A 21,703-nucleotide genomic window follows, 5' to 3' on the forward strand; every position below is an offset into this window, starting at 1 on the left:
ACTACAATATTTTTGGTTTCAAAAAGGGAAATTCATAAGTTCGTTAAAGAAATAATTGAACTTCTTTAAGCCTTTATGACCTGTCATTTTAATTGTGGCTGACAGGAAAAAAGATTCAAATTTTTCAGTCTCAAAAAATGTGATTATTTTAAAATCTAAAAGATTGACCCAACTTTCAGCACAGGCAGGATGAGCCACAAAAGGTGGTTTCAGGTGACGCCGGTCGATCAGTGCCTCATCTGATCCAGTTCAGAGAAAGTTCAGTGGAAGGAAAATGTAGTGATTTCCCGCTACTGAAAGAATCTACCTGAAATATTTCTACTTTGGTCAGTGAGATTAAGCCACTGCGATGTTTTAGTTATAAGAATCTTCTACATCTTGTTGAGCCTGTTTATAACTGACCCTGTTTTAGTTGCCCGTTTGTTTCTGTGCTCCGTTAAACTTGATCTGAAACATCATGAGGATGAAAAGGTCACCGCCATCCTTCATCATCTCATCCCGCTGTTTCAGTTCTGTGCTCGCTAAGATCACATCCCACCGCACACACATCTTCATGCTGCTGTTTATTCTGTGAGGTTTATATCATCAGCATTTTAGTGATCATCCAGATGTCTGCAGGTCCATCGTTCATGTCTGCTCCTCAGTCCTTGTCGGTTTGTTTTTGTTGACATTGTCTAAACATCCATCGCTGTCCATCTGTGTGTCCCCTCGTCCTCCATCTTCTCCCTGCATGCGCTGTGTCTGCTCATCCTCATGATGCGTTTGGCCGACCTCAGGACCACAGCGGGGCCCTGAAGGCGGACGAGTTCAAGGCCTGTTTGATCAGTCTGGGCTACGATGTGGAGAACGACAAGCAGGTAGGACCGAGTCGCTGCTGATTACAATCTGAGCAGGACGGCGCTGATCTCCTCCAGAGAGGAGCTGAATGTTGCTATGATCAGACTCGGTAGGGACTGGACTGGAGGCAAAATTTAAATCATAGGAGAAACTCTTTGAGGCAGCATTTTTCTCCTTTAAGTTTCTTTTAATTAACACATATTTTATTCCCTCCATTTGATTTTCTGATACTTTTCAAATGGAATAAATGAGTTTAAAAGTTAAGAACTGGATCAGGGATCAGTCGACCCTCCTGCTCTGATGCTCCGTCAGTGTGGAGATCCAACAGCGCTGCTATGTCCTCGTTTGTCCAGGAGGGGGCTCTGTTTCTCTATATGTCTGTCTGGTTGTTTGAAGCTGCTGCTGTTAACAGTCTGTGGTTTTTATCTTCTCACCTCCTCCACCTTCCTCTACCTGTATATCTCTGTCCGTCACGCCTCCCTCTCTATCTTGTCTTCGTCTCTGACTCCTCCCCCCTGCGGCGGCTGCAGAAGCGATCAGGACAGATGGTCTCGGATGATTTCAGGGCTCTGCTCATTGCTACAGGAAACAGTCTGGTACTGCTGCTGATGCTTGGTGCTCCTCAGGGTGTCTGCAGGGCTGAACCAGGCGGCCAACGGTTCTATTTTGTTTTTCTTTAAAACTCAACATCAGGACCAGGGATGGAGACCCGTTTTATTTGGCATTGACTAATTGTAACCAGGCCGGTTTAAGGCTTTGTAGTTTAATTAAAAAGATGAATAATCATGCAAAACATAAATCCCTTTGATGTTCACCTCCAGACGCATGTCACACTGCATGTAAATCAAAAACATCAAGGATCAGAGCATCACTGGATCCCATCATCTCAGACCAGACATGGTTTTTAACACCATAACTGTTGGTTCCTTGATTATTATAGATTTTTATATATTTCTTTCTTTTCAAACCAAGAAGCGTTTGAAGAAAAGGGAAAGAAAAAAAAAAAAACTCTTAATAGGAAATGTTCTGCGTCCTCCAGGATTAAACAGGACGACCTCTAGTTTTACCATCCATTTAGAGCGGAGACAAAGGAAAGTAAGGGGTTCATGTTAAATGTTAAACCCATTTAATCCAGTCGAAGGAATTTAAGAACATTGGCCTAGAAAATGAATCAAAATACATCCAACCTATCCGCTAAGCACACTAAGCAGCTAAATAAAAAATAGACAAATGAATGCAAAAAAAGCAGAGCAATGCTATGGAGAAATGTTATTAATCTAAACCCAAACTGCTCTTTCCAATATTATCAGGGGTGCCATCAGCCGCTGTCTTTCCTTCACTATATAATCCATCTTAGCTTAAATATTTCCACATGGATTCTGTCATCCATTGTTCTCATAGCTACAAATGTGCTTACTGACTGTTGTCAGCTTTTTCCCGTCTATTTGCTGTGATTTTTAGAAACGGACACAGTTCCTATTGGCTCTGATGGTTCGATGGATGCGTCGGCCATTCATAATGAGTGTGTGTGTATATATACATCATATTCAATGTGTATCTTTAAAAGCAGTGAGCTTTGTGGTGTCCATGGTTATAAGGAACAGAAATATAAATGTATTTCGTTCTCTTATGTCATGGAGCAGAAAAAGTTTGGGTTAACAAGTTTGCGGTTTTATAACTGATTATTGATCGTATTTTATGGTTTATCATGTAAAAATATAAGAACTACTTCTTTAAAAAGACACTTTAACACCAGTCGTTTATTTTTTAACATAACAAATACTTGTTATTTAACTATTAGTTTGATAGCAGTAATTTAGGTAGATGAATAAAATATTCATCTACCTATTCTCTATTCTCTTTACCTTTTGCATTTGTTGTTTTCAGAAAAATAATGTCCTGAAATATTATTCTAAAGTCTAAACATTTTGCCGTGGTTTGGGTCTGGGAAGAACTGGTCTTTGAATCCATCACAGATCAGGGATGATAATTAAATCCAGGATCTTGACCTGCAGACACCCTGCTGGTTCTTTAAAACTCTCACATCTGTTCTTTGTGTTTCTCTCCTTCTACACATGTCGAGTGTCGTCAGTCTAAAAAAAACCTTAGAAACTTGTCCCGTTCATTTCTGTTGTTTATCAACCTTCATTCAAACCGTTTGTCCACATGCATGAGTGGAACAGTAAAGCATCCAGACTTCAGTTCAGTGGGTGGCTCCATTTAACCGAAGTCGTGATGTTTTTTTTCCCTTCCTTTAACAACCTTTGTGTCTGACACAAGCTGCTGTCCGTTCCGGGTTAACCTGTAGTTTCTTGGTTGTCAGGGCGACGGAGAGTTTAACCGCATCATGGGCATCGTAGATCCCAACAACACCGGCTTCGTAACCTTCCAGGCCTTCATCGACTTCATGTCCAGGGAAACGACCGACACGGACACCGCAGACCAGGTCATCGCCTCCTTCAAGATCCTGGCTGGCGATAAGGTGAGTCTGTGTGACGGAGAAAGTCAACAGAATGTTCTTACAGCGGCACCTGTAGGATATTTAGGCAGGATAAAATAGATTCAGTTTTTAAATGTAGAAAAGTTGTCCAGGAAGACTCTGATAACCAGGTAACACAGCAGCAAATCTAAATTAAGTGGTGATGAAAATGGCCTAGTCAAAGCCCAGAGCTATTTATCCTGCAGTAGGAACTTCAAACCAAATTTGTTCAAGAATCAGTGGTACCAGGTGGGGCAGCAGAAAGTCCTGTGGTCCTTTACACTTAAAAGGTATTGATTAATGCGGAAACGATTTGCTTCAAGTTTTTTTCAAATGAAATCCTTTCTAAATATCAATCAGGTTTCAGAAAAAAAACAGCACTATTACTGCTACTATGAAGGTGATAAATGACATGATTGTAGCACTTGATAAAAAACAGTGCTGTGCTTCACTCTTTATCTTTCAAAAGCTTTTGACTCCATGCTGTTTTAAAATGCAGGCTGCTTCTCATTGGACTGTCAGAGCATGCGGTTGCTTGGTTTTCAAATTATCTAGAAAACAGATCCCAGTGTATAAAATGTGAGGAGCTGTGTTCTGAATTTGTTACTGTTCACAAGGCTGTGCCACAAGGTTCTGTTTTGGACCCCCTCTTATTTATCTTGTACATCAACAATGTTGAGCCAAATCTCTCTGATGCTAATATGCATTTTATACTGATGATAACATTGTTTATTGCTTTGGATCATCTCTTGAACAAGCTATTTATTTCCTACAGAAAGCCTTTGTTGCTGTACAGTTTTCATTTTTTAATCTTAAATAAGGGGAATGTCATTGAGGTGGAACATGAATATAAATACCTTGTAATTGTAATTGATGACTTCCTCACCTTCAAACCTTTTATTGATAAACTTGTTAAGAAAGTAAAAGTTAAACTGGGTTTCTTCTTTCGTAATAAGACATGTTTTTCTTTTGGAGTAAAAATGCGCCTTGTCTCTGCCTAGTTTTTATCGGTCTTAGATTATGGTGACCTTTTTTTTATAAGACTGCTACTTCATGTCTCCAAATGTGGGATTCTGTTTACCACGCTTCATTAAGGTTCATCACAAACTGTAGAGCCATGACATCACTGTGACCTGTACTCTCAGGTGGGATGGCCTTCCCTCTCTACCAGAAGGCAGTGTCATTGGTACACTTTTATTTCCAAGGCCCTTGTTGGATTACTGCCCTCTTACATTTGTACCTACTTACACAGAAAAGCATGGCTTCTTCTGCCCTGAGATCCAACGATCAGCTGTTGCTCACTGTTCCTTTTGCCCGCACACAACTAGGGAAGGAAGCCTTTAGCTACGCAGCTCCTTGTGTGTGGAATTTATTACAAAAAAGCTGGAAGTTGACTGAGTTTTTAATCTTTAAATAATTTTAAGTTGAAAGTGAAATAATTTGAAGCAGCCTCAATGATCTGTATTTGTTTAAAAAAAATTAATTTGTTTAAAAAAAATAAATGTATATTAGTGTAATTACTCCTGGCGTTCTGGTGTCTGATCCTCTGAGGTGCCTCCTGTCTGCCGCAGCATGCTCGCTCAGTTGAACAGACACACCTTGTGATCTGGTTTGTCTGTCTTGTCTCTGACTGCTGCCTTTTTTTGTTCCCATCAGAACTTCATCACAGCGGACGAGCTGAGGCGGGAGCTCCCCCCGGACCAGGCAGAGTACTGCATCGCTCGCATGGCTCCCTACGCCGGGCCCGACGCTGTCCCTGGCGCCCTGGACTACATGTCCTTCTCCACCGCCCTGTACGGAGAGAGCGACCTGTAGAAAAGCACCGGGGGAGGGGGGGCTAGAAGATGGGGCGGCGTCTAGTGTTTCTGTGCGGTGCTCCTGAATGGGCCGGTTTGAGAACCAGAATATTTTTATGACCCTCAGCTTGTAGATTGAACTGTTGGTCCTGAAGGTTAAACTGAACAGGCACATCCAGGGGCAGCACTACGGGTCCTTGGCTTCAGCCTCTGTTTTGTTTTTTGTGGGGTCAACCCGGGAGGAGGGGGCAGCAGTTTGGACCGGGCTGGGGGTCACGCAAGCTAATCTGATACTTATGCTAATTTTGTTTATTTTATTATAATTTTTTTTGTTTTTGTTTTTTTCCTTGCCAGGGGTTAGATGGGCGGGGGGGTTAGGGGGCGGGGTCTGATGTGGCAGCTGGCAAGATCTGTGTATTAGATCCTAGAGAGATATATGCCTGGGGGGGGAGGGAGGGAGGGGTGGGGGGGTTTACTGGAAGAGGCGACCTGAGCAAACATTCCCAGTTTGAGGAACAGGCCGCAGCTTTCAGTGAAATTTGTTTATAAAAGAGGAAAGATCAAATTTAAAGGGCCGGTGACACATGCAGCAGTTCCATCGGTTTCTATCAGCAAACATGTTTGATCTTCTGGGTGTTTTTTTTTTGTTTTGTTTTTTTTTTCCTATTTAAGGAAGGAGAGGAAACCACTTGTGGAAAAGCAGATCATTACTTGTTCCTGTTCATCGATCTGAATACGGAAAATTATCTCTGAAATTACTGGATTCCTATCTTCCCACTGCGGAGAAAAATCTGCCCTCTGTCTCTCCTCCTTTGCCCCCATCTTCCCTCCCCCAACCTGTCTGAAGAGGAATACTGATTCAGAGGAGGGGAGTAGTTGTTTGAATATTCCCATCATGTTCAAATAACCAGAATTATAAGAAAACAGAAACTATGCAATCATATTGTGATCGACCTTCAACAGGTTTCCGGCTAAATTAGAGTAATTTCTGCCATTGATGAGGAAGGGGGGGCAGACGGGGGGACGGATGAAACCCTGTTAGGATAGTATGGAGAGGAATGAACTCTGAAATGATTATTTTTTTCTTTTTTTGTACTCTTTAATATCAAACCTTATCTGCTGTACTGGAAACTGCATCGCCTTCTGTCTAATGATACATGACTTTCACAAAGCACACATAAAAGTTTCCTTACAAAACACCTCGACTCGTCTGATGCTTTCACTCTGGAGCCTCTGACCTGTAATACACATTCTTTCCACATCTACAAAAACTTGAATAATAAAGTATTTTTATTGGATTTAAACTTCATATTTTGTTAAAGTTGAAATCACAAAGCAGTTGATTCTGTTAATCCGAAACTTTTCTACAAATTATGAAATCTGACATCATGAATTGAGAATTTTGAGTGAACTATCAAAATTAAGAAAATGCAAACGAAGACAGTTACATCCATTGGGGCTGAATTAACTTGAAAAAGTATGTAATTTTTGGGGTATTTAGTAGGGCTGGGTATTTATGCCAAAGTCCTGAATCGATTGGATTTTGATTCATACAGTTCTAAATCCATTAATTTAGATTCAGTCTGTTTTTACAGAAATGAAAGTGGTTAAACTGTGTTTCAACAATACTCATGTATTGAAATTTTTCCTGTCACATTAAACACAAAGCGCAAACTTGTTAATCAGACAGTTTAAACTTAAGATGTGAACATAACTGTTTTCACTTGTTTGTGAAAAGTGAAAAAGCGAAACCTCACTTAAGCAAGCGGACGTGAAACGGCAGGGACACAGCAGACAGGCATGAGCTGCATTATCTTCAATGCACAAACCATATTTGCAGCGTTGTCTCTAACAACTACAGGGTGTTTGCTGCTCAACCCCCATTTGTTAATATCTTCAGTCAACCTATTGGCTATATTAGCAGCTGTCTGGCTTGAAGTAGCTTGAGTGCATCTTTTTTTTTCTGCTCATTTGAATCTGCATTTGAATCTGAGCGTGATGAGGGTCACTATAAAACTAATCTATCTCATTCCCTAGACATCGATTTTGAAAAAATGTAAAGGAATCAATTCAAAATCTATTAAATGGATTTTTTATTTTTTTTTTCACCCAGCCCTAGTATTAAAATGGTTAAAGTTAAAAATGAAACCTTTATTTTTGGAGAAATTGACTGTTTACCTGAATTTTTCTTTTCTTTTTTTTTTAAATCAAGCTCTTCTAATGCAATAATTTAAAATGTGCAATAGACTGGCTGCTGGAAGCAAGCCTGCTGGTTATATTTAACTTTAGATTCAACCGCATCAATAAAAGGTCTATAATAACTAATAATGATCATTCTGGGCCTTAAAACTGCCCAAATTTCCCACTTGGGGTTTTTACAGTAATTTATGTCCGTTATTTAAACATATGACCATAAGTTGCTGTTTTTATCGATTCCTAATTAAACTGGTTTTGCTTGTTGGATGATTTACAGATTTGGCTGAAGGATTTTTAACCAGCGATCCGTCATGCAGAGCATAACTATTGTACAGACTGGCCCTGCTTTGTCATTTGATTCAAGGAGATTTGGGTTTTTAGCCGAATAGCTAAAAGAGTTCTGTTGGAAGATGCAGAGGTTTTTCTGTCCTCCGTCTAAAAAAAAATCTAAATATCAAAGCACTGGGACAAATTTACTGAAGTTATTTAATCTCCACAAGAAACGGAACTGATTCTGGTGTTTTTAGTTCAGGATTTAGCCAGAATAAGCAGCTATCAGAACATTAAACATTTATATTTTCCTTAAATCCAATTCCTCCAGCACCATTTGTCATCGCACAGAAATCCGGAGCTGTACAATTGGGAAGATGTTGATTTATCTTGAATTAAAAAATAAATCAAGCTTTTAGATCTTTGTAATAAAGAAATGAATGGGGCATTATAATTTAAAATCTTTAGTAAATGTATTTATTGAAATATTCTTGCCATACATCAAACATTAGCGCAGAAATCAAAGAACTAAGTGTAAATGTAGCTTTCAATAACATGGAGCTTAATCATGAAATCCAAATTAAACAGCCCATCTGGAGCTGCTGCTTGAACCTGGATATGCACATCCCTGATCCTGTTTCCATGGTTACAGCTGGATTCTTTTGTCCAGCAGTTTGGGTAGCACATTGACTATTCTCAAACAATAAAAACGATAACATGGCGCAAAAAAGCAAAGTAGATTGTGGTGAATCCGTCCAGCTGGACCAGGTCTGCTCTAGTTGTACATCGTCATGTGGAGCCACTGGAACCAAACGGAGAAGAAGTTACGAGATGAATGGGAAAGAAAGCACAAACAGGTCAGCAGAAACTTTTTAATAAAAAAAAAAATCTGAAATAACTTCTTATATTCTAATAATAAAATGTAAAAATATATATTTTTTGTGGGGTTTTTTTTTTTTGAGGCCCTGTTTACTAGTCTGTAAAACTGTAAATTAGCATCAATAAAGCTGACGACATGACAATTTATTTAAAGTTGCAGAAACTGGAAAAGCTTAACATTACACATGAATAATCAGCTCTAGAAACCACCTCTGCAGCAGTAACTCTATAGAAATGTATCCAAGATTCAAGCCGTTTCTGTTCATACCTGGCTGTAGCTGATGGTTATGGTTTCCTGTCCCATCATGTCGTACGCTTGAAATTTGTCTGTAGAATAAAGAAAACTGTTACACGCGAGTTTCCTGTTGACCACCCTTATCAGAGGTGCTAGTTGATTTATTAAAATCAATAAATCTTCACTTAAAGGATAAACTAATCTCTGTATTAGGCCCAGTAAGATGCAACCGTTTACAAAGTTTGTGCAGCAACACATTTTGCGATGTTAGATTATTAAAATAATCATATATTTCATCTAAAAAAAGCTTATTTTACAAAGGAAATGTTTACTGTTTTTTTTTTAACAAAACCACATGATTTAAATTCCACAAATCAGCTGAAAGAGTTGGGCTAACATTAAATCTATTTCTTTTAAAGACGTTTTCTTGTGTTATTGTTTTATTCATAGAAATGGAGTGCTTTTTTTTTTTTCTTCAAATATCCATTTACAAAACTTGTTCTTTGATTGCAGAAATAATAGACCAAATTCCCACAATACAGAGAAGAGCTCAGAAAGATAAATCATCAGTGAAATAAAACCACCTTTTTTAATAAGAGCTCTTTTTTTTCTATTCTGGGAAATATTGATCCACTGAGCAAATATTTCACTTTAACAAAGCTACATTCTCTACTAAAAACATCACAGTAATATCTCAATTTTAATCACAGTTTTTGCCCCAATCCTCTGTCATTGCCTGACCAATTTGCTTTGACCTGCAATGAATTGTGGGAAATGGAGGATTGGTGGTTGTTTTTAGCATTTAGTGTTAAACTTGATATCTGCTGGGATGGCCAACATTTCCTGACCTAAGGATGTCCAAAAATGTACACCGTACCTCAGATTCACTTCTATCTAAGAAAACTAAAAGGAAAGACTGTTTTATTTGCTCTAGTTCAGAGGTTTTCAAAGTTTTTCAGGCCAAGGACCCCCTGATTATATACTATATTGTATGAAATTATGTTATATCAAACTGGTCCTATAGTCACTATTATAGATGGAGTAATGTAACGAAAATAAATCCCTGGGATTATTAAAGTATGTCTGATTCTGATTCCTGGTTGATGGGACAGGTGTTGTGAAGGAAACGGTGCCCAGCTTGAAAGAGCTCCTGTGTGTCATTGTGTGCATTGATGACTGAAAGACGTCTTCTGCCTCCATTTATCTGTTTATAACAGTGTGTTGTCATGTTATGGACTTAAAGACATTTCAATTAGTGGAAAAAATTGCAGTCTACTAAAAAAAAAAAAAGAAAAAAAAAGTCTAATCAACCAAACTTTTCATGACCCCCATGCAGTACCTCTGTGGAACCCCTAGGGTCCGCGGACCTCCTGTTGAAGACCTCAGCTCTAGTTGAACCAACAGCCTCAAGGCTAACATAATACATAGTGATGACAGCTGTGACTCAAAGCTTTAACAGGAAGCATTCGTCACATTGGATCAGTTTGATCCACAAGTTACTATCCAGTATATCAGAGAGATTTGGATTTAATAATGACAGTATTTTGTTATGAATGAACAAAGATGGCATTCTGGAAATCTCTGAAAAGCCTTCAGATTATTCCCCTCCTCTCCTCTAAGGGAAGTCTCCTTACGGATCATGGTCTCCAGCTTCATGAGCAGGTACAGAAAGCCGGGGTAGCTGATGGTCAGGTCTGGCTCTGTGTATCTCAGTCCTACTAGCTGTAACAACAGATCGTTCACCGTGATGCCTGCAGCAGACACAGAACGAGGACGGGTCAGTGACACGTTCAGGAAGATTCAGATGAAACGGTCATTTTATCTTTCTGAGGCAGGCCCATTTCCATAGTTCTGTTCTTTTTTTAAACAAATTATTACAAATTGCATTCTTTACAAATTACATTTTACAGACCAAATTTTTTTCACTTCTGGGGGCGGGATTTCCTCTGGAGTGATGAGCAGAGAGGCATTTCTATTGGTCTGCTTGGGTGTTAGCAACACTTGTTGGTAAATGTGCAACTCCAGAGGAGGAGTTTTTTTATTTTATTTAAAAAAAATAAAAATAAATCTGACTTTTTTTTTTTTTTTTTAAGCCAGAGAAAACTGCATTTATCTCAAAGCCTTTATTTGATTAAAACATTTTTCAGAAGTTGCAACAACGGAGCAAAATTCACTCCATAAATCTGCTTTTGTGGATTCAGTTGTCAAAAGTTACAGACTGCCCCCTTCTGGTCATATTTATACACTTGTAGGGGAAAATGCTTAAATATGTATTTCTGTAGCTGCATACTGCCTACCTGCTGCCTTCAGGGCAGGCTCCACCTCTCGGTACTCAAGGTGATGAGTTTTATTTGTGTCATAGACCAGGAAGATGTCCTGGAAACAAAGGAAAAGATAACAGAACAGTTATAAGCTGAATATCAGAACCATCTTACAATGAACTCATGCTCCAAAGTTTTCCTTTAAAGTAGTTGCTCCAAGTCATTCCTACTAGTTTTTAATTTACTTCTAATCTATTGTTGCCTGCACCCTTATAAAGACTCAAAAATATCTGCAGCCATGTTATTAATGTTGTCATAGACGTGCTAGTGTTGCTACGGTTACCGTCCACTTCCTGATTTTGTTCCACAGAGTCTTAAAGTCATCCCAGTCCAGTCGAGCGATGCCATGGCTCTGCAGAAAGCACTGAGGTCAAGGAAGAAAGAAAAAAAAAAAAGCAGAAGGCCAGCACAAAAAAGATCCCAGCAGTCCTTGAACACAACACGACCTGATTCCAAACAATTTAAGCTGAAATATATTTCTCATTTTATTATTATTGGAGTTAAAGGCTTTCTCCTGAAGGATACGTCCATCAGGACCACCAGGCTCTTGCAGTGCTCCAAAGAAAGGTATCTCTCACTTCCGGCCAACACTAATGACATGAGAGATCATTAAAAAGGCTTATATTTAACAATCATGTGGAAATAAAAGATCAGGGCAGCACAGACCTCCTCCCTGTACGGCCTCGGACAGGAGGCGGTGGAGGTTCAGAGGTTTGCAGGATCCTTTCTGAAGACAGGAAACGAGGAAGAACTTAGATCACAGCAGGCCACACAGTGAAAGCCTTCATCTATATTAAACATTCCCAAACTCCCTCTAGTCTGTGTTTAACCCAGTAATTCTGCAGAACCAGCAGATTTTATGGTTGTTTTTCCTCAAATTTAGAGTAAAATCTCTTCCGGCCTGGAAGACATTCTTCAGGTAAATCTCACCTTGTCGCTGTGTTTGTTAAAGAGCTGTCTGATGGATACGAGTGAAGGCAGCGCGGCCTGGTGAGGATAAGAAGGCTGCAGGGAAAAATACCAGAAAACACTTTTACGCTTATGCCTTTAATAATAAGATTTCATAAATATTTTAATGTATTTTGTCACAACTGAACAAAAATGTATAAATAAATCTGCAGTGACAGATGCTTTTTGGCACCGGCAGAATGGATGTGGCAAGAATTTTAATAAACAGGTTTTTCTTCTGTATGTTTTATTAATTATCCTCATTTTTACACCAAACGTTTTTAGTGATTGTGAAAGATGAGGTGTTGAAAGAGTGGCAGAGGGGCTATTTGAAGTGCCTCTTTTTTTTATTTGCACTGGTCGCCTTTATCTTAAAAGGAAATGGGGTGACAGAAGAGGAAAAGAGCTGCAGCAAAGTGGAAAACTTAAAGCATGGGTTGCACATATACCTGTATAAAGAGTAGACCCCGCATCGACCACTATCACCTATAGGGGCTGACGAGATTTAGGGGAGCCATCTTGGGGCGGTCGACTGCTCTGCTCAGTGTAATGCCTTGACCAGGCACAGAATCAATTTTAAGCAACTATAACTCGCTGAATATTGAAGTAATTGTCACATAGTTTTTTTCTGAAAACTTTAAAACTATAGCTATTATACCAAATGGTTCAGTGCATTTAAATATTCTTAGTGAGGTTAAAAGTAATATAATATTCAGACAGGATGTATGGATGTTGCAAATAACGGCCACTCATAAATTTTAATATTTTTTTTTACTACCATATACAAACACACAGTTGTACAAAAACATATATATACAAACACATATATATTTATTTATATATATGTATCTATATGGGTGATTCTTTAACTACGAGCACTTTTATGTCCTTTGATCATATTTCATGAATACATTTTAAAAAAAGAGATATTTCACACCTTTATAGTTATCTTTACAATGAAAATGTTTTAGGAAATTTGTTTTAGTAGTCTGTGGTGACTTTTTCACCTTTTTTCAGCCTCATATATATGTAAATATTACCGTTTTGTGCTTTTCACACACCCATACTTTTGATCATCAATGATAAAAATGAATAGTAAAAAAACATTTTTTCTAATGTTTTAAAATATCATTGAATAAAATATCAGAAAAATTATCAAACTATAATTGGAGTTTTTAATTTCATACAACTGTTTATGTGATTTTCTAAACCAATTGTAGTTGTCCCACAGTATTGTTCTAATTTCCACTGTAATGTCCCTTTAAGTTTGTATCAAAGATTATTTGGGTAGTTGCTATGGCGATGAACAGTGCAACACAGCACAAGTCTGACATGGAAGAAATTTTGACTTCATCCATCAACTTTTGAAGTAAAGCCAAGTTAAATATTGCTTGAAATGAAAATATTTTTATTGCATGTTATTTCCAAACATGCCCTGACATCAACTCAGTTTGGAAATTAATTGTTATTTTAACACACATATTTGTAAGCATAAAATGCTAGAGACCCTTTCTTAGCTAGTATGTGATGCTAGCATAGATTTTCCTGCCAATTTCTGTCAGATTCTAATTTCCACCACAGTAATTTCTACCATATTGCATTCTTTGGTGGAAATTACAATGGTGTGGTGGAAATTACATTAACTTGTGTAGGCGTAGTTCATAGATACACATACAAGGACCTTGTTCTCACATTTTATTTATCTAATTTTATTATTACAACAATGTGGTAATATTATAAAATAACACTTTTTTAGACAACTTTTGACATGTTTCTAACTATAATTTAAATGCTAAGCATTTTGCAGTGGTGCCATCCCCTCTCTCACACCCTTAGTACCACCTATGCACAACTGCAATTAGTTTATTATTATTCAATAATGTATTTATTAATCATTATTTATTATTATGCTCCATAAAGTTTTTAAAAAGAAAGGTTTGTTGTCTGTATGGTCTATTCATTGTAATTCCCACAACAACCAGTATTTTACACCACGCCGTGTAATTTCCACCACAGCATTTTTTTTTAAATAAGTTGTACCAAAATTCTAATCACTCATTAAAACCTTTTACATAACTTAAGAGATAATATTCCACTTAAAGCTACAGTGTGTAATTTTCAGCGACATCTAACGTTCAGACTGCAGACCGCAGCAACATGAACATCTCCCCCCCACCGCTTCTCCCCCCCAACAGTACGGCGAGCGTTACGGGACAAGATGTCTTCCACGACGTCCGCATCACCTACCTTCTCAAGTGATGAGGTTTGTTTACATAGATAATTTCACAGATAGTATTTCATTAGTCTGTGTGTTCAGTACCGTCTCAGTTCATCTCTCTCAACTTGCCGTAGTTACTTTCGAGCGTAATGGGCGATCTCGCAATCGCTAGTTTGTTGGCTCTGCGCTGCCGTAGCGCAAAGATGTCTGCCTCCATGGCTGCGAGACCCGCTCCTATGTAATTATAAATAACGAATTCTAAGGCAACGCAAATATTAAGGTTAAGAGGCTGAGCTCCTAGATGATGATAAATAACATAGTTATGTATAATATATTACATTTCTGACTGTATATCCCTGTAATTATTACACAATGTAGCTTTAACATAAGATTTGCATCTTGTCCTCATCACAATTAATTTACCTAATCCATAAATGTATGTGTTTAACAATAAAGGCATAAACAGTTAAAACTAATTATTCTTTCAGTAAAAAAAAAAACAAAAATATGTGTATCATAGTATTTTAGAATAAATGACAAATATTTCTATGTGATGGAAATTACATTTGTGCCAGCCGAGTTGAGAATTCTGTTAAAAAACACCAATTTATCTTTAAAAAAAATCTGTGTGTTTTCTTATGAAACTTCAAACTAGACTAGTTATGCTAACCGATTACATTGTGAGAATTTATATTTTATCATACTTTTTCTCTTCAAGTTTGCAAGGCCCATAGTGCCCGTTGTTAAGAAAAAGGACTGTTTTGCAGAGCTTTTTTCTTGTTTTCCCCTTGTGGAGTCCAAGAGTGGTGACTTTAGCAATGTGGTGACAAACTTGTCGAGCCCTGATGTCAATAGTCCGTCAATTCAAAAAAGCCACACAGTGCTGAGGCATCCTTCGTCTGACCAGCTTAAACCAGCAGGATAGGGATGGCCGCCCCAAGATGGCCGCCGTAATTTCTGCACCAGGACCTTCAATGCGGGGTCTACCATATATTTATGTCTATGGGGTTGCATGCTCTATCCCTGCACCTCTGCTATATCCAAACTATTTATCTTCAATAATCCATGTTTTCTTCCTTCTCCTAATTTAATGTTAAATAAAATAACATCTATTGAATACTTTTACATACATTTCATATAACAATCATTGGTTAAAAAAATCGATTAATTCTGACAAATACAGCCGTGTTCCAATTTCTTTGGACAAAATACAAAGTTTAAATTTTAAGACAGTTTTTACAGGCTGGAAATAAAATCTGAGGTGCTTGGCTGAACCATCTATACCCTCCCTACCATTTCTTTCTATTATTTTACGCAAACCCTTTTATTATTAAACTAACATTGAATTTGGGTTACTTTTTATATCTGAAATGTGTTTAGCTAAACATCCATGATTTTACTGACTGGTGGTCTTAGTCTATTTCAAATCACAAGATATGACAATAGATTTAATGATAAGAGATGAAATTGTCTGTTACCTCTTTGATCAAGGAGACATCATGTGGTGTTGGTTTTTGAGCTGGACTGGAAGAAAATGATTTAAAACAATAAATCAAACCATGGTAAAAACAGACAGTACGCCCTCTCTTTTAGTTACTGGGTTTCACGTTGTAGTGTATAGAAAACTAAATTCTTAGAAATATATAAATCGAAAACACTTATGAATGCAAATGATGCTAAAGCAAATATTAAGCTAAAACTGTGTGGAAAAAAACACAACTCATCATTCAATAGATTTTCTCTGAAAGGCTGTGGTTTACTGGTTTATTCCATTCAGTGCCTGCAAAACAAGCCCAAATCATCACCCTGCGCTTAATAGGTGCTTGTGCTGATAAGTTTGGTTCTCTCCAAAGATCAACCTGTGGATTCTCCCAAGACATCTGCTTCAGAATCAGCTTTTCAAATAAAGTGTTTCGCCATAAAAAAATTAAATAATAGTGGATTTTCTTTAACCCATCCCATCCTTGTACAGACCTCTTCTACGGATCAGGAGCTTTAACCTTCTAACTGAGGCCTGTAAAATCTGATCTTTAACTCATTTTTAAAGGAGCTAGAAGAGTCTCAGCATTAAACACACATATGTGATCCACACTCGCACATAATGATAACATTTTCACATTCACTAGAGAAGATTCCCTTAAGTATTTTATGATGCATACACAATTATATCCTGATTTGTAAACTACCAGTGGTTTTTGAAGTTCCCTGCATTTATGTCTAGACTTTTGTGGCTCACCTGACTTGTTATATAAATGTATGGAGTGATTTTTCTGCCAAAATGTTGCGTACAAAACTGCATGTTGCAAATGCATAAAGCATGTTTCACCCAAATGAATCTTATCACTCACAAATAAACATGTTGCACTCAAATCTTATTGTTCACGAATAAAACTTTAGTTACAGACTCTCATCTAATGTCACACACAAATAAAACTTTTTTTCAAACTGTCCTTAAATGTTGCACAAACACAAAAATTTGTTTTACAAACCGGAGTGATAAGATTCGTTTGTGTGAAACATGCTTTATGCATTTGCAACATGCTTTATGTGTGTGCGCAACATGCATTTTTTTACACAATGTTTTGGCAGAAATTCACTCCATAAAAATGCGTTGTTTTTTTTTAAAACACGGTATGAGTTTCAAATAATTAGATGGCTCCATTGTTTGAGCCAATCACAGGATCAAATATGTGGGCAGTGATTTTGTTTGATGGAAGAGTAGGGTATTGCTGCAACAAACCGACCACCTGGCATATTTGGAAATGTGACATTTGCAGTCCAGAAATGAATGGGGCACTAGTTCCTTTTCCAGCTACGGAGTCCCTAAAGGGACATGGAGGAAAAAATAAACTTTGCGAGATCCCACAATACTTTTGCGAGATCTCGCAAAACGTTTTGCTATGTCAGCGAACCAGAAGTAAAACAAACACCCAACAGTGGAGGTACAAAGTGTACTGCTATGGGAGGATAATACGCCCATGTGTCAGCTACAACCATGGAGGATGATTTGGAGAGGTTCTTAATTTATAGATACACAACAGGTCCACTTTTAAAAAAAAGGAAATAATAAAAAAAAAGAGTGCAGTGGAAACAAAGCTTTTTTTTCAATCCAAGACAGAAAAAATGTTGATTAAGAAAGAGGCTCTTTAGAGGTTTGTGGATGATTTAAAAAAAGACATTTTAATGTAAAGAATTGTTAAATAAATCATTTCTCATTAGTTTTACTCATGTAGCTTCCCCCCACTTTTCCTCTACTCTGCTCATCATCTGGCCTCACCAATTGGCCTCCAGTGGCACTTCTGTCCACCTCTGGTGACATCTGCTGGGGATCAGGCTCAGATCTACTTCCATGATCATCCAAACCCTCAGCAGAGAGCGAGCCAGAGTGGGACACAGGCTGCAGACTGAACCCCACTCTGGAGATCTAACAGTAGGAGATGCAGAGAGGTCCTACTATTCAAGTAATCTTATAACAAAATCATTACCAACACAGGGTATGTTCCTCTGATTTCAAGTCATAGCTTGTTAAAAGAAATGCATTTGTACATCGAGTCACGTCAGTGGAGTCTCAAAAAGCCACACCCAAAGGAAGTGACGTTCAAAGACAACTGGTAATTTATAAATCCAGAAATAATTGTCTATGCACCACAAATACTTCAGTGAATCTTGTCTTTTGAATGTATACATTTCATGCTCTTATTTGAATCACTATGTGCATCTGTGAATCATATCCTGTGGATACATTTCAAAATAAGTGCAATAATCTACCAATGCAGTAAAACATTTGCTCTTTGAAAGGCTTCTTTAAATCTTGCTATCAATTCTCAAAACAAGAACAGAAAGACTTTCTGACTAGATCTAAGATAGTGAGACTTGCTAACATGGATACTTTTTGCAGTGCAGTCCCTTCTGTCAGCTTAAATCATCATAAGAAACCATTTTGGTATTAGACTCAGAATAAATTATCTAAAGAAAGTAAAAATATCTTAAAATGCCTTTTAACTGAGCAGGGAAATAAGATAATCTGTCAAAGGAATGAGTATTTTTGCCCTTTAGGATAATTACATATTATCTACTTAAGATCTACTAAAAAAAGATAGAATATATTTTTTCTAATTTAAATGTAAATAATTCATTTAGTTAATCTTCTTGTCCACCTGCTCAAGTCAAGGGAAAATGCACCTTTTTCAAGAAAAATACTGGGGCGTTAGTCCCTGTGGGGCCGTGTCTATAATCATCTATGGACACGGCAACAAGCTCCACGGCAACAAACAGAAAAAACTCCTGCTTTTACAGAGGAAAACATACCAATAAGCACCTGATGCTAATTTCCTAATTAAATCTTCTAAACGTTGGGTAGTTTTTACACAAAGGTTTTCCACACTGGCTTCATTTTTTCGTTTAACAAATCCCAGACTTAAATTCCGGGTTTCTGAACACTAGAGGTTCAAGACCTGCAAACACCAGATGATTACCTTTTATCCTGGTGCACGGAGAACTTTCCTTTTCCTCTGATTAAAAATATGAAAAGCATTTGTAAAGAGGAAGCTTTGCTCACGTGGCAGAGTTACCGGGCTCTGTCAGCACCCTCAGCAGGAACTCTCCATGCTGATTGGGCTCGCTGGTTGAAGGGATGATGATGTAACGACCCGGAGGGAGTGAGCTGTGGATGATCACCTCCCGACCTGACGCGTAGTGGTTGTAGCAGATTGGAGGGATTTTAAGCAGATCTTCAGATGACAGGAAGGTGGTCTTGGGATGCGCCTGGAGAGGTAAAAATCCAGTTTGAGCTGCTTGTAATTGTTTTTTTTTTTGTTTTTTTTACCAATTTACAACCTTTCTGTTATATTTATTATAGGCTGGTTCACACAGCATCATAATCATTCAGATTTCTCCCCAGGGAAAATGATTCTGCTCTGTGTGCTGGTGAAGATTCTCAGCCATCCAGGTCAAAGCCATAGTTACAAGGCTTTGTTGGGCTACTGAATAAAACCTTGAATTCAATGCTATTCCTGACATTGTAATGTTAGGGGTTTGGTTAGTATTAATGTATCACCAATGCCCTATTTAGGCCACGGTACCGATACCTGGCTGTACAGTATCGACTGATACTGATACCGATATCATATCGATACCATCTGTTTGAATTTGATGTGTGTGTATATTTGAAGAACTGCATACTACTTGGATGTAAAACAATTGCCATCATGGCTTTGTCAAGCTGCTGCCTACCTTGGTGAAGCAGGAAAAAGACTACCGTAATACAAAGTGAATCCAGTAGAACTTTCTATTCGCTGCCCTATTTGTTGGTACTCGCCGATACCGATACCACCATTTTAGTGCTGGATCGGGGCCCCGCCCAATACTGGTAACGGTGCAACAATAGTTAGTATGGAAGGAACTAATGTTAGGTCAGGGTTATGGGTAAATGTCAGGGTTGGCCATGAATACTTAAAAACTTAAAGCAGACATAGTCAATATGAATGCCAATGTGTGGGTGCATGTCTGGGTGTGTGTACCGGATATATATGAAGAAAAAGATGGACTCGAATTCGTCTGAGTCTCTGATATTTCTGCATAAGAGCCACGATGAAGGAGCAGGTCTTCGTAGTGTTTCCGGGTACAAAGTCCACCTCCGTCAGATCCAACAGGAACTGAGGGTTCTGCCAATACAAGTCTGTACAAAACAAACACACCCTTACTGCTGGATCTCTGCTTTAAGATTAAAGCATAGGGGAAGGAAAATAAAGTTAGTTTAATAGTAAAAATAAAGTTTATTTTACTGGAGTTATTTTCCATTTTATTTCCTTAGGAACATTGTGACGATAACTGAACATGTCCATTTTAATTAGAAGCTCACTGGCTCATCAAAGACTAATAAAACCTGATAAAATATGCTATTAAAATCAGATGAAAGAGTTTCATCCTCATTCTGAGTTGGTGTTTCTTTTTAATTCATATCACAATGTTTTTCTATGCATTTTTGCACCATATATACATTTGTCTTTGCATTGCTCTGAACTTCCATATCGTTGCATTTTGAACCATGTTTTTCTCCCATGCTGTGTATATTTGATCACTGCTGCACTTTATGAAATGGAACTGTTCATTTCATGGCTAAGCTGCTGCTCGTTCACTGCCTGAAAGCTGTAAATTAATACAAACACCTGCTCCATAAATGAAATAGTTATCAGTTTATGTCACAAAGTTACTCTTGAGATTAAAAGCAAAGGTAATGACACAGATAGTATGAAATAATATAAAAACAAGTGTTTTTATATTTATAAAAGGTCTGTATCATACAGAATAAATTTGACTTTGCAGTAAGAAAGTGTCTTTCTACTGAGTTGTTTACAAAAATAAAATAAAACAATATTTAATAACAAATACTCTGCAGTTTTAACGGCAATATTTCTTAATATGTACATATAGCTGGAAGGTTTCAAAACATGTAACTTTAAAGAAAAGGCTTAATGTTCTTTATAAATGAGATCAGACTTTCACATGAAGCTACAGTCCAGTTTTTGATCTGGATCTAGAGGGACGAAGGGTAGACAGGCAGTATGAAGTGTTTGGCTCCAAAGAATCAGTAAACCAGATAAGAGATTTTTACCAGAGATTTAGGAGGGACCACACCTCCAGCAAAAGAAAAATAAACCTGCCTCAACTCGAAGTCAGCTTGATGGCCAATACAAACAAATCAGCCTGAAGGGTTTCATAAAGCTCTTTTCTCAAATATCACACTGCTGATTTACGTCCAAACAACGTCTACATTTGGTTGAAAAGTGAAAGAAGAAAAGCCATAATTTTCCAGATTGTTGAAAAGACGTTGAAAACTGGGTTTGAAACGTCTTCTTAGCATCTATTATTGGACTAAAAAGGGACAAAATCAGGCCAATCAAACACAGACCAATTTTCAATGACGAGTTTTGGACTAAATCAAGACTATGGAGGACCGACCAGATTTATCCTAAAAACCAAAGTCTAAATGACGCCTGGCATTTGAGGGGGTCTGTATTCCCTTTATGTCTATTTTAAGTCATGAAGGGAATACATATATAACTGTTTTCAGTCACTCCTTCAGCTCTTCTGGGGATAGAAGTCCACTTCTGGTTTCATGTTCATTACAGGACTGACTAAACCTAAACCCTGGATTTTAACTCAACATCGTCGGCAGCCATTTTTACTGGGATTTTCTAACCCTAACACTAATGATTTTTAAGATCATCTAACCTAAAGAAAAAGCAATGATTTTATTATGCAGCTAAACTTTCTGATTAAAACACCGTACATTCTTCCCTACAGCATTCAACAAATAGCATAAAATACCATAAAACATAAAACTCTCTGTTATTTTTTTTTTATACAGTGTTGCATAGATAAATTGATATTTGTTTACAAGGTCTCATTTTCTATTTTTCAAATAGTTGATCGCTTTATAGATTTTACAATCTTGTTTCCCTCATATATATATATATATATATATATATATATATATATATATATATATATATATATATATAT

The 21,703-nt window shown here is 37.6% G+C and overlaps 2 protein-coding genes across 7 annotated transcripts in view; one reads left to right on the plus strand and one right to left on the minus strand.

The window, feature by feature from the left end:
* actn4 (actinin, alpha 4) overlaps positions 1-5,135 on the plus strand; it is a 57,139-nt gene extending 52,004 nt beyond the window's left edge. For 2 of the 6 annotated variants that reach the window (XM_015387005.1, XM_015387006.1), the window contains exons 20-23: positions 777-857; positions 1,368-1,433; positions 3,161-3,319; positions 4,973-5,135. In XM_015387005.1, coding sequence (XP_015242491.1) covers positions 777-857; positions 1,368-1,433; positions 3,161-3,319; positions 4,973-5,131 — 465 coding nt within the window. In that variant the 3' untranslated portion in view covers positions 5,132-5,135. The remainder of the gene's footprint in view (positions 1-776; positions 858-1,367; positions 1,434-3,160; positions 3,320-4,972) is intronic. The other 4 variants (XM_015387010.1, XM_015387011.1, XM_015387008.1 and 1 more) reach the window with 2 other exon arrangements.
* Positions 5,136-8,037: 2,902 nt separating this feature from the next.
* Positions 8,038-21,703, minus strand: part of LOC107092503 (calpain-9-like) — a 26,563-nt gene continuing 12,897 nt past the window's right edge. Inside the window, exons 10-20 of the mRNA XM_015387013.1 lie at positions 19,699-19,856; positions 18,738-18,943; positions 15,658-15,703; positions 11,944-12,018; positions 11,680-11,740; positions 11,539-11,603; positions 11,297-11,365; positions 10,990-11,068; positions 10,327-10,443; positions 8,726-8,784; positions 8,038-8,380 (exon numbers count right to left, since the gene is read on the minus strand). Of these exons, the coding sequence (XP_015242499.1) occupies positions 8,354-8,380; positions 8,726-8,784; positions 10,327-10,443; positions 10,990-11,068; positions 11,297-11,365; positions 11,539-11,603; positions 11,680-11,740; positions 11,944-12,018; positions 15,658-15,703; positions 18,738-18,943; positions 19,699-19,856 (962 nt within the window). The 3' untranslated portion in view covers positions 8,038-8,353. The remainder of the gene's footprint in view (positions 8,381-8,725; positions 8,785-10,326; positions 10,444-10,989; positions 11,069-11,296; positions 11,366-11,538; positions 11,604-11,679; positions 11,741-11,943; positions 12,019-15,657; positions 15,704-18,737; positions 18,944-19,698; positions 19,857-21,703) is intronic.

The sequence above is a fragment of the Cyprinodon variegatus genome, unplaced genomic scaffold (genome assembly GCF_000732505.1).
Source record: "Cyprinodon variegatus isolate N-32 unplaced genomic scaffold, C_variegatus-1.0 Scaffold383, whole genome shotgun sequence".
Lineage (NCBI taxonomy): Eukaryota > Metazoa > Chordata > Actinopteri > Cyprinodontiformes > Cyprinodontidae > Cyprinodon > Cyprinodon variegatus.